This window comes from Drosophila melanogaster, chromosome 3R, assembly GCF_000001215.4.
Source record: "Drosophila melanogaster chromosome 3R".
Lineage (NCBI taxonomy): Eukaryota > Metazoa > Arthropoda > Insecta > Diptera > Drosophilidae > Drosophila > Drosophila melanogaster.
In genome coordinates, this window is record NT_033777.3 from 22,532,097 (window position 1) to 22,547,962 (window position 15,866).

The 15,866-nt window shown below is 42.9% G+C and overlaps 2 protein-coding genes and 2 long non-coding RNA genes across 8 annotated transcripts; 2 read left to right on the forward strand and 2 right to left on the reverse strand.

Annotated features, from left to right (window-relative positions):
* Positions 1-77: 77 nt before the first annotated feature.
* Positions 78-7,823, reverse strand: CG5326 (uncharacterized protein). The gene is made up of 5 exons (NM_142803.3): positions 7,517-7,823; positions 1,588-1,683; positions 1,240-1,497; positions 873-1,172; positions 78-810 (listed from the first exon to the last, which is right to left on the reverse strand). The coding sequence occupies exons 2-5, from the start codon at positions 1,669-1,671 to the stop codon at positions 619-621; spliced, it is 834 nt and encodes a 277-aa protein (NP_651060.1). The 5' UTR covers positions 1,672-1,683; positions 7,517-7,823; the 3' UTR covers positions 78-618.
* Positions 7,824-7,899: 76 nt separating this feature from the next.
* lncRNA:CR45646 (long non-coding RNA:CR45646) lies at positions 7,900-9,183 on the forward strand. The gene is made up of 2 exons (NR_125232.1): positions 7,900-7,965; positions 8,711-9,183. It is a non-coding gene; the product is annotated as a long non-coding RNA:CR45646 (long non-coding RNA).
* A 1,998-nt stretch (positions 9,184-11,181) lies between these two features.
* Positions 11,182-11,482, forward strand: lncRNA:CR45647 (long non-coding RNA:CR45647). Its single transcript, NR_125233.1, has one exon. It is a non-coding gene; the product is annotated as a long non-coding RNA:CR45647 (long non-coding RNA).
* A 114-nt stretch (positions 11,483-11,596) lies between these two features.
* On the reverse strand, positions 11,597-15,750 carry AdipoR (Adiponectin receptor). 5 transcript variants are annotated; one of them, NM_142804.3, is made up of 7 exons: positions 15,563-15,750; positions 14,616-15,027; positions 13,589-13,687; positions 13,022-13,374; positions 12,662-12,963; positions 12,519-12,598; positions 11,597-12,461 (listed from the first exon to the last, which is right to left on the reverse strand). In NM_142804.3, exons 2-7 carry the CDS (start codon positions 14,979-14,981, stop codon positions 12,327-12,329), a joined length of 1,335 nt encoding a protein of 444 aa, NP_651061.1. In that variant the 5' UTR covers positions 14,982-15,027; positions 15,563-15,750; the 3' UTR covers positions 11,597-12,326. The 5 variants fall into 5 exon arrangements, with proteins under 5 accessions (NP_651061.1, NP_732758.1, NP_001247239.1 ...); NM_001260310.2 differs by having other exon boundaries at positions 12,021-12,461; NM_001275915.1 differs by lacking the exon at positions 15,563-15,750 and adding an exon at positions 15,288-15,469 and having other exon boundaries at positions 12,021-12,461.
* Between the last annotated feature and the right edge of the window lie 116 nt (positions 15,751-15,866).

Below are 15,866 nucleotides of genomic sequence, written 5' to 3' on the forward strand. Positions count from 1 at the left end.
CAGCATACAATCAATATGGATTATCAATCCATAGCTATATAGCAGTTATCATACGCAAATAAATACAATCACCACTTACATACATACGAATCGTTTGTTTATTGTTTGCAAATAAAATATACAAAATTACATTTCATCATCGAGTTGGGCATGACAATAATGCGGACAGTTCGGCGCGGTGTTGTCGACAGGCAAAAGTTCAGAGTTCACCGATTTTGGCTCGCCATTCGCCTGCCCTAACTTGTCTTCGACTTTCACAGTCCATAGGATAAAGTCTAATCACTAAACTATAATATTTGGTACTATTACACTATCCCAATACAGTAGGTGCAACAATCTCTTGCCCTCTGCAATGGCGACTGATCCAAACAAGTACAAATGGGGCCGCTTTCCTCGAACTAACAAAATACTACGAAACAAGCTTACGCGACTACAGATTGTATAATATCCATCTTGACCTATGTATACCTAGGGGGAGGATATGGGATGTGGCTTGGGATGGGAGCATGGGAATGTGGGCTGGGATTTGTGGATGGAGGAGGGAAGGATATCAGGGATAAGGAAGGACCATAAAAATAAGTGTGCATAGCTTAAGGTAGCGCCAACTAACGTCGCTTCCTACTCCTTTTTCGCCGCCAGCTTGGCCTGGGCAGCCGCCTCCTTCTTGTAGTTGGCCACATAGAAGGCGCTGAACATATAGGTGAAGAGTCCAGCATTGAAGGTCAGGAGTGCGGCAATGGACTTGGGGAAGTTGCAGTTGGGCTGGAACTGGATTTGCAGTGTGTGCACGAAGATGATCAGGAATTGGACCTACAGAGAAGAGGGGAACATCAAACCAAATCCAAGCTTTTCCCATATTAAAGACCACTTACAATCTGCAGGATGGTGATGTACTTCTTCCACCACAGATACTTTTGCACCTTGGGTCCCATCGCGGAGAGCAGGTAGTAGGCGTACATAATGATGTGGATGAAGGAGTTAATGAATCCCAGAAGGGTTCCATGGCCACCGGCAAAGTACTTGACCCCAATGAAGGCACACACGGGCATCAGAGTGTGGTGGTACAAGTGGAGGAAGGAGATCTGGCGCTGTTTCTTGCGCAGCACAAAGAACACGGTGTCCAACAGCTCCGTGATCTTGGCAATGTAGTACAGCCACACGGCACGAGCCATCTAGCATTGGTATTGAAATTATATCTAAGATTTGATTTTAAGATACATAGATATTTAGAGACCATACCCTCATGGAAATCGGATCCGATTCGTAAGTCACCGGCTGGCACTTGAAGTTGTAGTGGCCACCCCAGCCGCCCTTGTATCCCTCGTAGAAGAGCACCCAGCTGAGGAGCACTTGGACCGCATTGTAGACCAGGAGAGTGTTCTTCAGCTCGAAGGGCTTGCGATCGCGCATGTAACGAGGTCCTGCGTACAGGCAGAAGTACAGGTAGGCTCCAAGGATCATGAACAGCGGTCCGGGGGCATTCGAAAGGAACCATTGCTAAAAGAAACCCATTTAATTAGTTAAAAACAAAACAGCTTTGTGCGTTTTGTGGGCGTTATAGTGGGCGTGGGACAGCCCAATACCAACCTTGGTGCGCAGATCCTCGTGCTCCACGAAGAAGTTGACCATCCGGTCAACAATGGTCGTCGTCTCGTTCAGTCTGACCGACATATTGGCTGGCAGCTGGAAGAGTGGGGTAATCAATAGATTAGTTAGATTATGCACTGCCCCCTGGATTAGCACCTTCTACGCGACCGTGGATCTGGCGGAGTAGAAGGTGGAAGCAAAACGCATTCGATCTGTGTTTGATTTACGCGGCGTGAGCATTTCCTGTTAATCAGCCAGGCACACAAACTTAAAGTAATGCTGCCCAAGGCGAAACCGCGCCTACGCTTCGCCAGATATATTTATATATATATATATATATATATATATATACATATATAGATATATGCTCGTTGAGAGTGCGAAATGTCATATTAGTAGAATCGTGTAAATCAGGCATAGCGTTGCAAATTTCCGAATGCCAATAACCCGGCGAATTCTGTTAAAGTTGCGGAAAAAGCCGCCAGGCAAACAGTTTAAAATGTAATTTATCGCGGGCTTATTCGAGCTCTTAGACCCAAAACGATCGCATCAGCACTTAAACGCTGCGCATTTAATTCTTTTTACCACAATTATGAATTACATATATTGTTAAGTGACTGAGGTAGTCAACGACAGGGATCGGGCCAAAAACAAGGGACACATTGTAGCTTACGTGAACAGAACTGGTTTCGACGTGATTGCTATGGCTGCGTTAACTTGGCCAAATTAGCCGGTAGATTGCCCCGCGCCTCCTGATGACTAGTTTTTGTTGAGGCTTTTTGGAAAAACCCAGGAAGCAGGATAGTCCAAGGACAAACTGTCAGGTTCATGCATCATTAATGGCTTTATGGCTTTAAGATGGGGGAACCGGTTGCTTCTGATTATTGGTTTGCTAGGCACAAATCAATTTTCAGTCTTAAAACTTAAAACATAAGTGATATCTGCGCCAATCTTTTACATATATTTACGTTATAAGAAGCTCACATTACTTCGCCCTTTTCTGCGTCCTCGTTCCTGGCTATTTTCGTTCAAAACTTACGAGTAGTAAACAAAGCTGGAGGCAAGGACAACAGAAGGAATTTTATGGGCATTGTTCCGAAACCGCCGAAACCAGTTTGGGACGCAGATTCTGCAACAGATGATGATCGTGATTATCGGTTGGTCGGTCCATCCCAAATTCTTTAGCAATGCTGACTAGGCGGTTTCAATGTCTGCTGATTTCGGTCGTTAACTAACCATAATGATGGCCAACAACATCAATGGCTTGTCTTGACGCACTGCGACTTGGGAAAATAGCTGGCCCAGTTTGGTTTTGTCGAAGCCACTTGCCCACTGGAATCATCATTTAGCCTGGGCGATATTAATTATTTGAGCACCTGCCATGTGGGACTCAGGTTCGCACTACAAGTGAACGCCATCATCGAATTACCCAGCGTTTTCTGTGCAGTCATCGCGTTTGGCGGATTGGCGGAGTTGAGCGCCAAAAATGCATTCATTCGGCTGGATATTGAGATATTGACTAACGAGAATTTCGTCTGACTTATTTGCATTATTTCGAGTGCCTTTGCCGAGTGTTTTTGCAAGGCCGGCACTTTCAATCGACCAACTCCAGCCAGCCAATGGTGTTTTCGAGGGTGTGAAGATATTTCGCAAGAAATCCGCCAAGCCAACTTACATTCTACAAATTCTACAATTCCCAACCGCTAAGGATAGAGCTAGGAATAAGAATTGTTTTATTAAATACAGGAACTTAGCTTTCAACGACATAGTATTATTCTATCTTGCAGATCTCTATGCTAATTCCAAACTTGTTTTATTTGACAGCCAGCGTAAATAATATTATAAACATTATTCCGTGTTGGTTTTTATGGCTGCTCCACTAACCTGTTGATGCAAAGTATACTCGAATTTCACCGGCAAAACTCAAATAAAATAATAAATGAAAATAATAAATATTATATAATGAAATCAAAATATTCTACCGGTTTGCCAGCACTGAAATTTAATTCTGATTTATTCGGTGGTCGAGTGTTGAACTTGGACTTGGTTTTTGCTTTGGTTTTGGGACTTTCGACTGCGAAGCTCTTTTATGGCCACTTAGCAGTCATAAATAGTTAGATAATATGTGTATAATTCCAGTTTTGTTTCAGGAGGCCACGGCTTCCATGAGTGTTTCTCCCGCCCATCAGAACCTTCCGGTCTCAGAGATCAGTGAATAGGCATATTTGTTTGCCTATTGATTTTCAGAATGGTCCGATGTTCAAATGCAAATCAGTGCAAAAATTCAAAAAAAAAAAAAATAAGGCGATCAAACGATGAACCAATGGTTAGATAGACCCTGAGATCTGCTCTCGTTTTGCATAATCATAAACCAAAACATTGCGCAAATCCTAGCCACTTTTCCAACAATGTTGACGGCCGTTTGCATGCCAATTAGCAATTGACAGTGAACGAGAGTGCGTGGCAGCGGCAGAGTAAATATTAAATGAAGCCAAATAATGACAAAGTAAATAAATATTATATATAGAAGTATCACCCGCTGCCCTGACGTCACATTCCAGTTTATTATTATGCGATAATCAGCGCGGTTAGAAGTCGCCCGATAAATTCTAGACACGCGCCGTGCAAAAGATTCGCACGTTTTGTTCTGTCGCCAAGCTGGGCACCATTTTTGGTAAGCCAAGCACATGGGGCGTATGCGCAATGCGCGGCTCATTATGCTAGGGATTCAAAAGTCGGGTTTTATTCTATTTACAGACTTTGTGGACAAACTCTAGGCTGATAAGAGGCCGCATGGGAAGGTCTGAGCGGCGAACAAAATGGTTTGGAATGTTGAGGACGGCACTCAAAGGTGGAACACTCAAAAAAAAAATGTACAATAAGGGTATACTATTATCAAAGTCTGGATTCAATATCTCAAAGCAATAAAATATTAATACGTATATAGTTTTCTTTCTCTGCTGGTTTTGAGCTTTTAATGGATGATTTTGTTGATGGCTACCATAAATTATAAACAAAATGCAGGTTTCATTTTTTGTCAAGTGTATTCCAACAAAAGAGAAGACAAAATATTGAATTCGAAGACGGAGCGGCAGCCTCTGATCAAGCGATTGAATGGACCTAAGGCAATGGCATCGGCATCGGCAACGCATGAAGGTCTCTGCGAAGGTCGCACGTTTTGAGGAAACAAAAAGCGAAGTCGAGACCCGATCTCTTGCATTGGAGAGCAGCTTGATTTTCGTCCACATTATCCGCTCCCAGTTGCGGATGCGGATCTTTCGGGCGTGGCTAGCCAAACACATACATATGCGTGTACATACATATATGTATGCGTGTACAAAGTGGGCACCGTAGGTACCATAAACATTGGAGGCGTATTATCTGTGGCTCAGTCTCTTTTCGTTCGCTGATTTGAATTTTTATTGGCTTAACTATTTTACATTAGCCTTAGTTTGTGCTCTGACCTTGAACTAGTGGCTAGTGGGAGCTGCTGCAGGCGCATAAATTAGTCGATTTAAGCTAAAACCACATTACTGACTTCCGCGTGGCGGGCTGAATTGAAATGAAATGAAATGTAAGGTTCCAGAAGGAATGCCAGTTAAACAGACTCCCGGCATTCCTGTCTCCAATTAACTGGACTCGACAAAGTTTCCATTACTGCAAATGTCTGTAAGTGCTAATTGAGTCAACTCATTGGCAATATGTCTAGATCGATCGAGGTATGATGTGTGGGATATACGACGGCGAATCGATTAGATCGGCTGTTCTACACCCTCTGCCATTGACAAAGGCGGCACGAATGTAAATTATTCCATATGCTTTCTTCTGTTATTCGATTATTTAAATATTGGCAATTTGTCTTTATAAATATGCAATTACCTGTAAATATTTCCCAATGCAATTGCACACGAAAAACAAGTCAAAGTTCGTTGCCAGAGTCTTTCGTTTGGCCAGCAGCAGAATAAATTATAATGTAGAAAAACAGTCACTAATTGCGCATGCCACAAATCAAATCGCTCAATAGACAGTCGCATCGATCACCGTCCCCCGTTTGACGGGCCCTTCTTTTAATTATGATCAATTAGATTGGAGAGTCTGGGAAAAGTACAGCGTAAATTAATAGCTTTTCATAAGCAGTCATCAAGTGTTTCTTTACTCAATGATCATTACACTGCCTACTGTTTTTCCACCGATATTAATGTCATTGCACTTGCGTTCGCAAGAATCATTTAGTCCAGCTCAAGGGTGCCCAGATTGACCTAGTCATTCTCACAAGCAAAAGCATATGCATTCTTCTGACCTCCAATATTTGCCATTGTCATCACCTACATCATCATTGTCATCATCGCCATCACCATCGCCTTGTTCTGACTGGCGATTTGTTTACCTTGCCATTATAATCAGCTCTTTTGGCCAAAACTACCCCGTGCCGCCTTGTTGAGCATACAAGGCACTTGGAAACGCACTCGGCCGAGGGAAAGATGAAGAAATCCCAAAACGAGATGGAAATTTGGTCGATTTTTTTTATTGTAGGTGTGACCGCCAGCGCATGTGACCCCAATTGGATTCAAAATATTAAAATGTAATTTGGCAGGGCGACAAATGTCACCGAAATGTCGCATAAGCATATACAAGCACAAGGTGGAGTCACCCAGAAAGACGCCAACGTGCGAACGGATGTGCAGCAGAAACCTTTTGTGGACCCCGATCCCAAGATACCGTGGTAATTTCGCTCCCCGCCTGACTAACTATCTCCGGTCCGGGTGTTGACGCCAAGAAAACAACAATAAAATCATAAATAAACAAATTGTGCGCATGCGTGAACGTCATCATCGCCGCCTCTTTCCAAGGGCAATTCCAGCCGAATTATATATTGGTGAAAAATTGCTGGCCACTGTATGATCGCACGAAGCGTGATATTCAAATTAAATCATTCCATGAATGAAATGTGCGTATATTCGTATTTCGAAATAAAAGATCAACAGTCTGACGAGCCCAATAAACTTGTCATGTTCTTATCATGTCGCAACTTCGCCCAAAGTATAAACGTAATGGCCAAGTTGGTTTTTTTTCTTTTTTTTTTTGGGGATTTCCGTCGATGTGTATCGCCACATTTAGCACTTCTTCTGATTGTTATTTATATGGCAAGCTTGTCCAGTTGTTCCCATTGTGTCGAAAGTGTAACGCGAAATTCAGGGCTAAATCGGAGAGTTGAGAGATGATATAATGCCGACTGAAATCGGATGCCCGATGCACACGAAAAATTTAACTGAAAATACCTCAGAAATCACACAGATTAAGTATTAGCTACATTTGCACAATAATATACAGAATTTAACTAAAACTTCGGGCCCAGGATATTAAGCAGTGATTAATGTGCCCAAAATTGGAAAGGAACTAATAGGACCTATAATTTTTTTATATTTATATTCGATTTATCTTATCTAGTTAGCTTTTTTCGCTGTGCACGAAACAGTTGTAATGCAACTGGTAGTGGCATCTTGTATCAGGTCCAGATGCGTTCGAGTTCATCTGCGAGGGATTACAGTAACGTTTAAAATTGATCAATCGCTATGCGATTTACATATGAGCCACATTGGCTACATATGTGATTGACTTGGCCCACTCGTATCGACTTGTTGGCCATCTTCATCTGCGGGCACCACAGCTGGTTTTGTAAGCCTCCTCTTTTTTTTGTCTTGTCTCTCCTCTCTTCCATGTTATTTATTTATACAATATTTAGTTTGTATTTTTCTTTCGAATTCGTCCATGCCCGGGTCTTTGGGCTTGGGTGTCGTTTCGCAATGACCCCAAAAAAAAAAAAATGTCTCAAATCTTTAACAGGTTGCCATCGTGTGCGCATAACTTAGCATAAAATCTGAACACACAATTTTCCATTGTATTTCTTCTATAGTTCTTAAACACTTGCCTTTCTGTTGAATAAATTTGTGGGGGGAGCCAACAAATATTGAATGGATGTCTGTGATTTATTTGCGGCACGACACAGAACACGGCACAAACGAGCACACAAACAAACGGAAGCAGCGAAGGACAAACACTAAAAGCACTTTCTGTTATCCTTCGAGGCAATATCACGCATACGCGTCGTTGTCGATCAGATCAGAACACACAGAACACACGAGGAGGCTGATCTCGAGATCTCCAGCTCCACGAGTACCCAGCGAATACTTGGCAGTTGAGGCGCCGACAGCAGACTAAGCGATATCCCAGCCCTACAAGCGGTCTTGTAGCGATCGTATCACGGATACGACGAATACGACCGCCTCGCTTTCGGCCAAGATTCGCAGTCGCAGTCACAGTCGTTGACGTACTCGGCCAAGATCGTATGGCTATTGCCGATGATCGCGACAGCAACAGGTGAGCGGGCAGCAGCACTTCGTTTCGGCCAGAATCCAGCTCCAGCTGACTGGCGGTCATTGCATGTGCTTAAGGGCCAGTTCTAGGATCTCCTCAGTTAATTACCCATCGGGTAATGTATTTAATGTATGCAGACCGCAATGCGAAGTCGATAATTAACTTAATGCGATTTGCAACTACTTATGAGAAAATAAGCGCATATATTGCAGCTGGCAGTGGAGCAAATCATAACTGAAACCAAATAGTAAACCTGACTGCATTTATCATCGACTGGCCCATATGCCTTTGCCTTTGCCATTGCAGGTAGTGTGTGTCTTTGTAAAGTGTGCAAAAATGATTGTGCAATTAAACGGCCCCAAAATGCCTCCGGCCCAGAGCTTCCAGTGGCCACTTGATGGATTTCAGCCGCGTCATTCCCTCATTCACTCGGAAAGTCACAGTTTTCAGGCACTTTTGCACCGAAACACTGCATTACGCCGAACGGACTAACCCACAGCGTGGGGCTAAACAGAAGTTTGCTGGGTTCCATAGACGCACTGACTACGGGCACAAATGCATGTCTGACATTTGCCCACCAGTGCTAATTGCTCAATCAGAAGGAAAATACAACAAAGTTGGGAATAATTCAGCCAACTGCGGTTCATTCGTAAATTGATCGATGCGACGACACACCCCACGCATTTGTGGATCCAATGTGCACTCCACTCCATCGCGATTCACCGTGATTCCATCGATTCATTCACAGATCGCTGTCTTTGGATTCCAATCCGGCCGATGCCCAATTCGATTCCGATGAAGCTTCCGCCATTGCGAAGGTCGCCCCCGCCGAAAAATGTTGTCATGCCCGACGCGTGCCCGAATCTCATTTTGGAGGTGCTCTATGTGACGAAGCCTATTTAAATTGCTAAATAATTTTGGCAATTCGAGGAAGATTCTACGCAGCGCGTGTTACGTTAACCAGCCCAGCGATTGAACTGATTTCAAGGCGTGTCCAGCAGATAACAAAGTAATCAATCGGAAGACAGTCGACACCACATTTTAAGAGCCTACAACACCACGTTTTAACACTGTTTTAAAACACAATACTTCCTTGCCAAGAACAAAGTAGAGATAGGGCTTGTCATATGCACAAGTGTAGTTTGATGTTTTATGCATAATCAACTAAATATAATGTTCGCAATAACATTTAATGTTAAGCCACTTTAATAGTTTTTTTTTAACGGTCTTCATGTTTTGATGTTAAAAAAGTCATTATCATTAACGCTTTAGTAAATAAAGGAGATATCAAAGTATTGCGGTACAGTTATAAATACAAGTATTAAATTAGTTTGTTTTATTTAATCTCGAACATCTTTTAATTCACATTTATTGTTAATGTGTCGCTTTTTATATTCAACTCTATTTCCAAACATGCAACGCAGAGTTCAATAAATCAGTTTATTGTTTAGCGATGATTTCCGTAAATTTTCCATCCGAATTTTCACTTGTGTGTTTAATACAAAGCATTTCAAAGTCAATGTCGCCTGGCGGAAACAAAAGACTTCGGACACGAACTCGCGTCGATGCCCCGGAGCATCGGTTTATAGATACTACTAATGCTGTTCATTTAACGACTCATTCGATTAGAGCTTTTTATTCAAAGCATCTTTACATTGGCAACAACAAAACGAAAATAAATAAAAACACTGGTGGGCATTATGCGGTTTTAATGTTTTTGAACTTGACAAGATACCATAATTTGCATGAAAATGATTGGATTTGGTATTTCTGCAAGAATAGGCTTGATCGTTAGGTGGCGATTCACAAAAAAAATTCTGCCTTCTCTTTGTCTTATTTTGCTCTTAATTTAGTAATTTTCGACCGTTTTTGTCGCTTTTTGTGGCAATTCTCGTACGCAATCACCTGCGTACATTAAAACTCAATTAATGCGTAACACTTAGAAAACGCCGATGTTGGAAAAAACGCAACAAAATGTTGACGAGGTGAGGTGAACTCAGGCTGATTAGAAATCAATGAACTAACGAACTGGACACACAGCGGATGCTGTGCGACAGCCTTGACCATAACACTTAAACGCCAAAAACCTTCAAAGACCAGTTGCCACTTGCTGGCTGTCAGTCTGCGTCTGGGCCTGCCTTTGAGTCTGCGTCTAAGACTCAGTCTGCGTCCGAGTCTCACTCGCATGTTTATTGAATTTAACGCATGAAAGCAACTGCACAAGACCATTAATAAAGAGCTGAAAGCCAAAAATCTGGGTGGCAATCTGAACTCTGCATATGTACATGTACATGTGGATCCGACATTGAACTGCACAAAGCACCGATACACGGATGCTGATGCATATCTCATAATGACGATGACAGCCGAGTGGCGATAGCTTCTCTTCCGGCTGGCCCACTGCGGGAATCCGGTTCCTAGGTCCGCGCCAAATTGGCGCGTAATAAGGGTAATTAGAGTGCGGACATATGGCGTGCATTGGTCACCGAATATCGTATTTAATTTCAGGTGAAAGCCCAGTTACATTTTAAAGGTTTTGGTATAAGAAAAAACAAAAGTTTCAAGATAACTCCAATTAGTTGGGCACTTCGAAGGTAGCTGAGTAAATCAGAGGAAAACAGCACAACCATTTCCCCATTTGGCACCCACTTGGGTCCACTTGATTTGCATTTCTCATTCAGCGCGGGTTGGATTTATTGCATGGGATTATCTTTTGAAATTATTTCGATTTTAAGTTATATTTTTTGGATTTAACGGGGGCGAATCGGAGGAGGCAAAATGTTCGATTTCACAGTGAAAACTTCATAACTTCCATGTGAGAAATAAAATAATAAGTTACAATATATATTTTAACAAATATTAAATATATGTAATGCTAATGGTAATGGTACGTCGTAATGCTTAACTTTTTGAATGGTTAGCATTTGCTTGATACCTATCCGAAAATGCGTAGTCTTCAAAATCATCAAATCCAAGCCGCACTGTAGCATTTAGCTTTGCACATGCTTACGCCTCATTAAGGCATTTTAAAAATATTTCTCTTTGGCTTTGGTTTTCTCCCACTTTGCCCAACTTCCGAACTGATTTTCGCCTTATTTCGACCAAGTCATTTGCTTTTTTTTCTGCTGAACTTGAATTTTTGTTTGTAAAATAAAACCCCTGCAATCGCATTTAGTTGAAAGACACGTGCCGACAAGTTGTCAAGTACAAAGTTCGATTTATTTGCGCCGTGCAAAATAAAAGGTTTAACGATCTGCGGATTTGTCGATAGAAACTGGCACACGGCGAAGACAATGACGACGCATAGAACACAAGGCAGCAGAGGAATCAGATCGCGATCCGAGATCTCGGCGACTAGACCACGGCTGCTCACTTCATCAAGGGGGTCAAAGTCAACTCGGCATTCGCCCAGTCATCAGCAGACTGAACTCCACTAATAACCCCGATGCGAATTTCTAGTTCTCTGCAGCGATATTTATGGCCAGGCATTAGGGTGATGGCAACCGCCGAATTGCTCAATGGCAATCAGCAAACCTTAAAATAGTTTTTGCGCCAAGAAATAAAATTATATATGGCTTAATATAGCAATCTTCACCAAAACGCTCTTTTAGAAGTCTCAGCTTTTTTTTTTATTGTTTTGATTCGCTTTATGTTTTGTGATAGATCTGCATTTATAATGTATATGGTGATATAATATCTTAGGCTCCATGCGCGATGCTCTGCCGTGTGGGTGCAGGGATGCGGAATTTGTGATGTGCTGTGTATATGTGTGAATATAAAATCAGACCTCATTTAACGATGAAACGTATGTTCATTACTCCATACAACCCTAACAACTCTAAGCGGTAAGGTAAATACTAATGCCACAAGGGGATCATCTAATTGCATAACTTAAAGTAATTGCTTGGCTGACATGGTAGCTCCTTTAGATCCTGTTTTAGCAATGGAACCCTTGAGCGGAAGTCATCTCGTTTTGCCAATTTCAGATGCAAGCAATTCTGCACTACTCGAAATGTAAATCAACTTACGACAACATTAAGTAGACAAATTGGAATTTTATAAATAATTGTACATATATTAATTTCTCTACTGCAGATTTCATTCGACAATCAACTGGTTTTGCAATTTTTTTTTTTCTATGCAAGATTTTGATGATAAATGCGTGTAATTGTGTGTTAAGTGTGTGTTTTTGTCTTCTATATGGTTCCGTTGATTTTGTATAACAAGGTACAAATGCTCCCCAAACGCTAAAAAGGTTGCATTGTAAAACTGCGCTAGTTCGCATTAATATATGTTTTACTCGTACTATGAATGGGATTGTATGTGCTTTTACGATGATTGTTTCTTGGCATCCACTTCAGCATCTAAAAGGTTATTGGTTCGATGGGAACAGTGCATTCGCTATACATGACGCGGTACATGGCCATTTCAGAGATGCCATGGTAGTGGACAAAAGCGGCCGCAATGACCAGTATGTGGAATATTTGATGTGATTGACCCTGCAAAATAAAAGACTGTTAGAACGGTGCAAAGGACAAAACCATCAAGAATCGTACCCAAATGTCAAACTTTCCAGGGAACCAGCGTTCGGGAACACGGAGGGCGTACAGCAGTGCGCCCAGAATGTAGAGGAGGCCTGCAAGATGTATTTTGCCATTGTTTTACCATTATTTTAATATGCATATCTACAAGCACTCACCCATCAGAATTAGCCATCCCAGACTGGCGCGGCTCATCTGGCTGAACCAGCCCTCCATGATGCTGTAGTGAATAGCTGGAATCACACCCGACAGGCCAAAGCTCATAAATACGCCAGCGCGCAAGGGACGAAGTGCCGGCTCCGAAAACTTGTCCCATAGCGAGACCACGATGGAGAGGATGCCCAGAATGCTAACAACGGATAGGTATATCACCTTTGGCTGGTAATGACAGTAGAAGCCATAGTACAGCCAAGGCACAAAGGAACCCATGATCAGCAGCGCAATTCCACAGTAGTCAAGTCTGTTGGTAAACAAAACAATTAACATAATATCCATTTAATTAGTCGAGGAATACTTACTTAGAAAACAGTCTTCCCATCTCTACAGAATGACAGCTCAGTGTGTGAAAAGCGAATGAGAATCCTAGGCACACAATCGCACCGATAAAGAAGGCGCCAAAAACGATCTTCTCCTGTGTCTGGATCTCAACCGAGGGACGCGAGATGAAGTATAATGCCACGCCGATGAAGGCGATGCAGCCAAGAAGATGTGTCCAGATGTTGCCCGTTTCCGTGTGCACGCGGAAAATTGATTTAAAGCACGCACGGAAAGAGGGGAGCGGTGGGCGATGGCCGCGGTGTAGGAAGTCGTTATCCTGCAGCCACTTGGGTAGATTTTTGTAGTGGCACACTTTCCAGCTAGCCTCCCAGACCTACGGATGAAATGGAAAAAAATAACATATCATTCTATAGATAAGACATTACGTTTGGTAACTATAAACAAACAACAACAACAAAAAATACAGTCCCAACACTTAATACTATTTATTGAAATAAAAACAAAAATACAAAAGCTACAATATTACAAATCTTGAAGAGTATCTTCCATTTAAGCCATTCTTCACTTGGCAGCATCACTTGGCTTACCTTGCGCACAAACTCCTCTGCCTGCTCGGCGGCATTGTGTGCCAATGCGCCCAAATCAATTTCATCGGAGAGAACTCCGGCCTTCAGCACTTCCGTCATCTGTGGAATAGAGTGATAAGACATTAAACAGCTCTCAAAACAAATATAAAAAGCTTAATAACAAAGAAAAACTAAGAGCAAATGGGACTAACGACTGCATTTTCAGCTTGCTCCTTGACTGTGTCAGGGTTTTGGGTTCTGTAAGTTTCTTGACTGAGATCCGGCTCCAGATCCGGGTTGACACGCACTATAACCTCCGGCTGGGTCTGCATCTTGAGCGGCTAACAGAGATTCGAACGGAACTAGAACTAAATGTGCGAGGCAATGAGCGATTGTACTGTGAAGCCTCTGCCAGTCGCATACTCAATTTGTTGGCGGAACAAGAAAGCACCGAATGCGTTCCGCGATAAGATAAGCTTGCCCGAAACTGACTCCGGGCATTATCAGCACCGCATCGACGTAAATTTGTGATTTTTTTCCAGCATCTGTCGTATAAAGGGCTATGCCAAAGCTTTTTGCGTTCAATCTAAGCCTGACCTTTAAAGCCGGTGATCAAACGGGCAGATTGTCTAGAGTATAAGGCTCAAAGTCAAGAAATTTTACTTGACACCTTTCGGACAGACATTAAAGGCAAGGAGAGATAAGAGGTATAACTTTCAAATGGCTATGGAATATGCTTTAAATTGAGCAATTGTATTTAGTGAGTCATAAAAATGGAGAAATGGCCACGATAAGGTTTAAGTACAATGGTTATGGTACATTTTGCATGTGGCAAATAGACATTGGCCAATGCAACATTTCGATTGATAAGACGCCCGACATTGAAATGACTGCCTGCGCAGAGGGAAAATTGCGACTAACAAGTGGCAGCCGATAACCACATGGTGGTAGGTCAGCGATAAGAGCTCCGCCACATGTTTTGACGATTGCATTTCGTACTTTTCCACCTGGTGGAAAATGGAAATAAAGGTTAATAGCCCCAACTCACCTCCGCCTCAATAAGCTGTGTGTCCTCCGGGGTCGAGGGGAGTGGACAACCGGCGTCATCCTCCTCGACCAACTCATCGTCGTACTCCAGAATGTCCAGATCATTGGGGCTAAGCGAGTCCTCCGGTCCCCAGCCACGTCGCTTGCGCAGGATCATCTGCACCTGCTCAAAGATATCCTCGTCTGAACCTTCTCTACGCAAGGTGGCCGTGGTGGTGGTCACCGCCTCGCCGGTAGCATGTCCTTCGGCGTCCATGCCGAAAGTGGCTCGAGCCTGGGTGGTTACCTCCACCTCGGCGGGATGGCTCCCGCCACTCACATCAGCCGCTGAGCCCTGTTGCTCGAGGAGATTAGTGGCCGAATCCATGGTCTTACGATCCCGCGGATTCGTTTTGCACTCCGCAAATAGTATTCTGTAAGAGAAATACGTTCTGTTCAATACGATACATACGAATTTAGTTGTTCGAAAGCAATGCTAAGCGTTTGTTAGCTCAACGCTAGCTCGTCTGGGAAATGCGATATTTGTTTATTTGTTTATTGGTCTGCTCCGATCGCATTGCTATATAGTATGGCGCGACCTTTGTTCCCCAGTAAATCGGTTGTACGTAGCACATAAGTCTGTATCTGGTAGCTTTGTGTGTTTTATCACTTAGGAAACTTAGCTGCCAATTACGTTTTTACATAAGATGGTGTTCAAATGCGAGTGGGATCCTCAGTGGGTTAAGGTGCAGTTGCTATTTCGGGGAAACCATTATATAGATAGCAAAGTGCATGGAAAATGCAGCCAGAAGGCCACGTGTGAGTGGAATACTACCAACTGGCTTAACCCCCACCTGCACTCCACTTGCGCAGTTCCCATTTTTTTTATACGAAGTTACAGAAAGTGTCACAACACAAACGAACGATTAATCACTCGATTTCACTGGCGTTTCGTTACTATTCACTTACCACTCGAAAGTCGCGCAGTTGGCGTGGCTTCGACGGCAGGCCCAGGAGTCAACACTGGCGCGAAAAACTATTTGCTGCACTTGCTTCAATTGCGTGCAATTGCAGTTTTTCATCTGTTTTCCCTTAATTTAATTTTTTCTGTGTTTTTTCCAGTGTGACTGCAAGCGCGATAGGGAAAATCACTAGCAATCATATGGGAACGGAGGAAATGCGGTCATACCTTGACGCAGCAGCTGTTAACGGCTGTTAACGCTACTTTGTAGTCACAGCTCTGTAAAACAATGTGGCAACTCTGCGCAGCGCC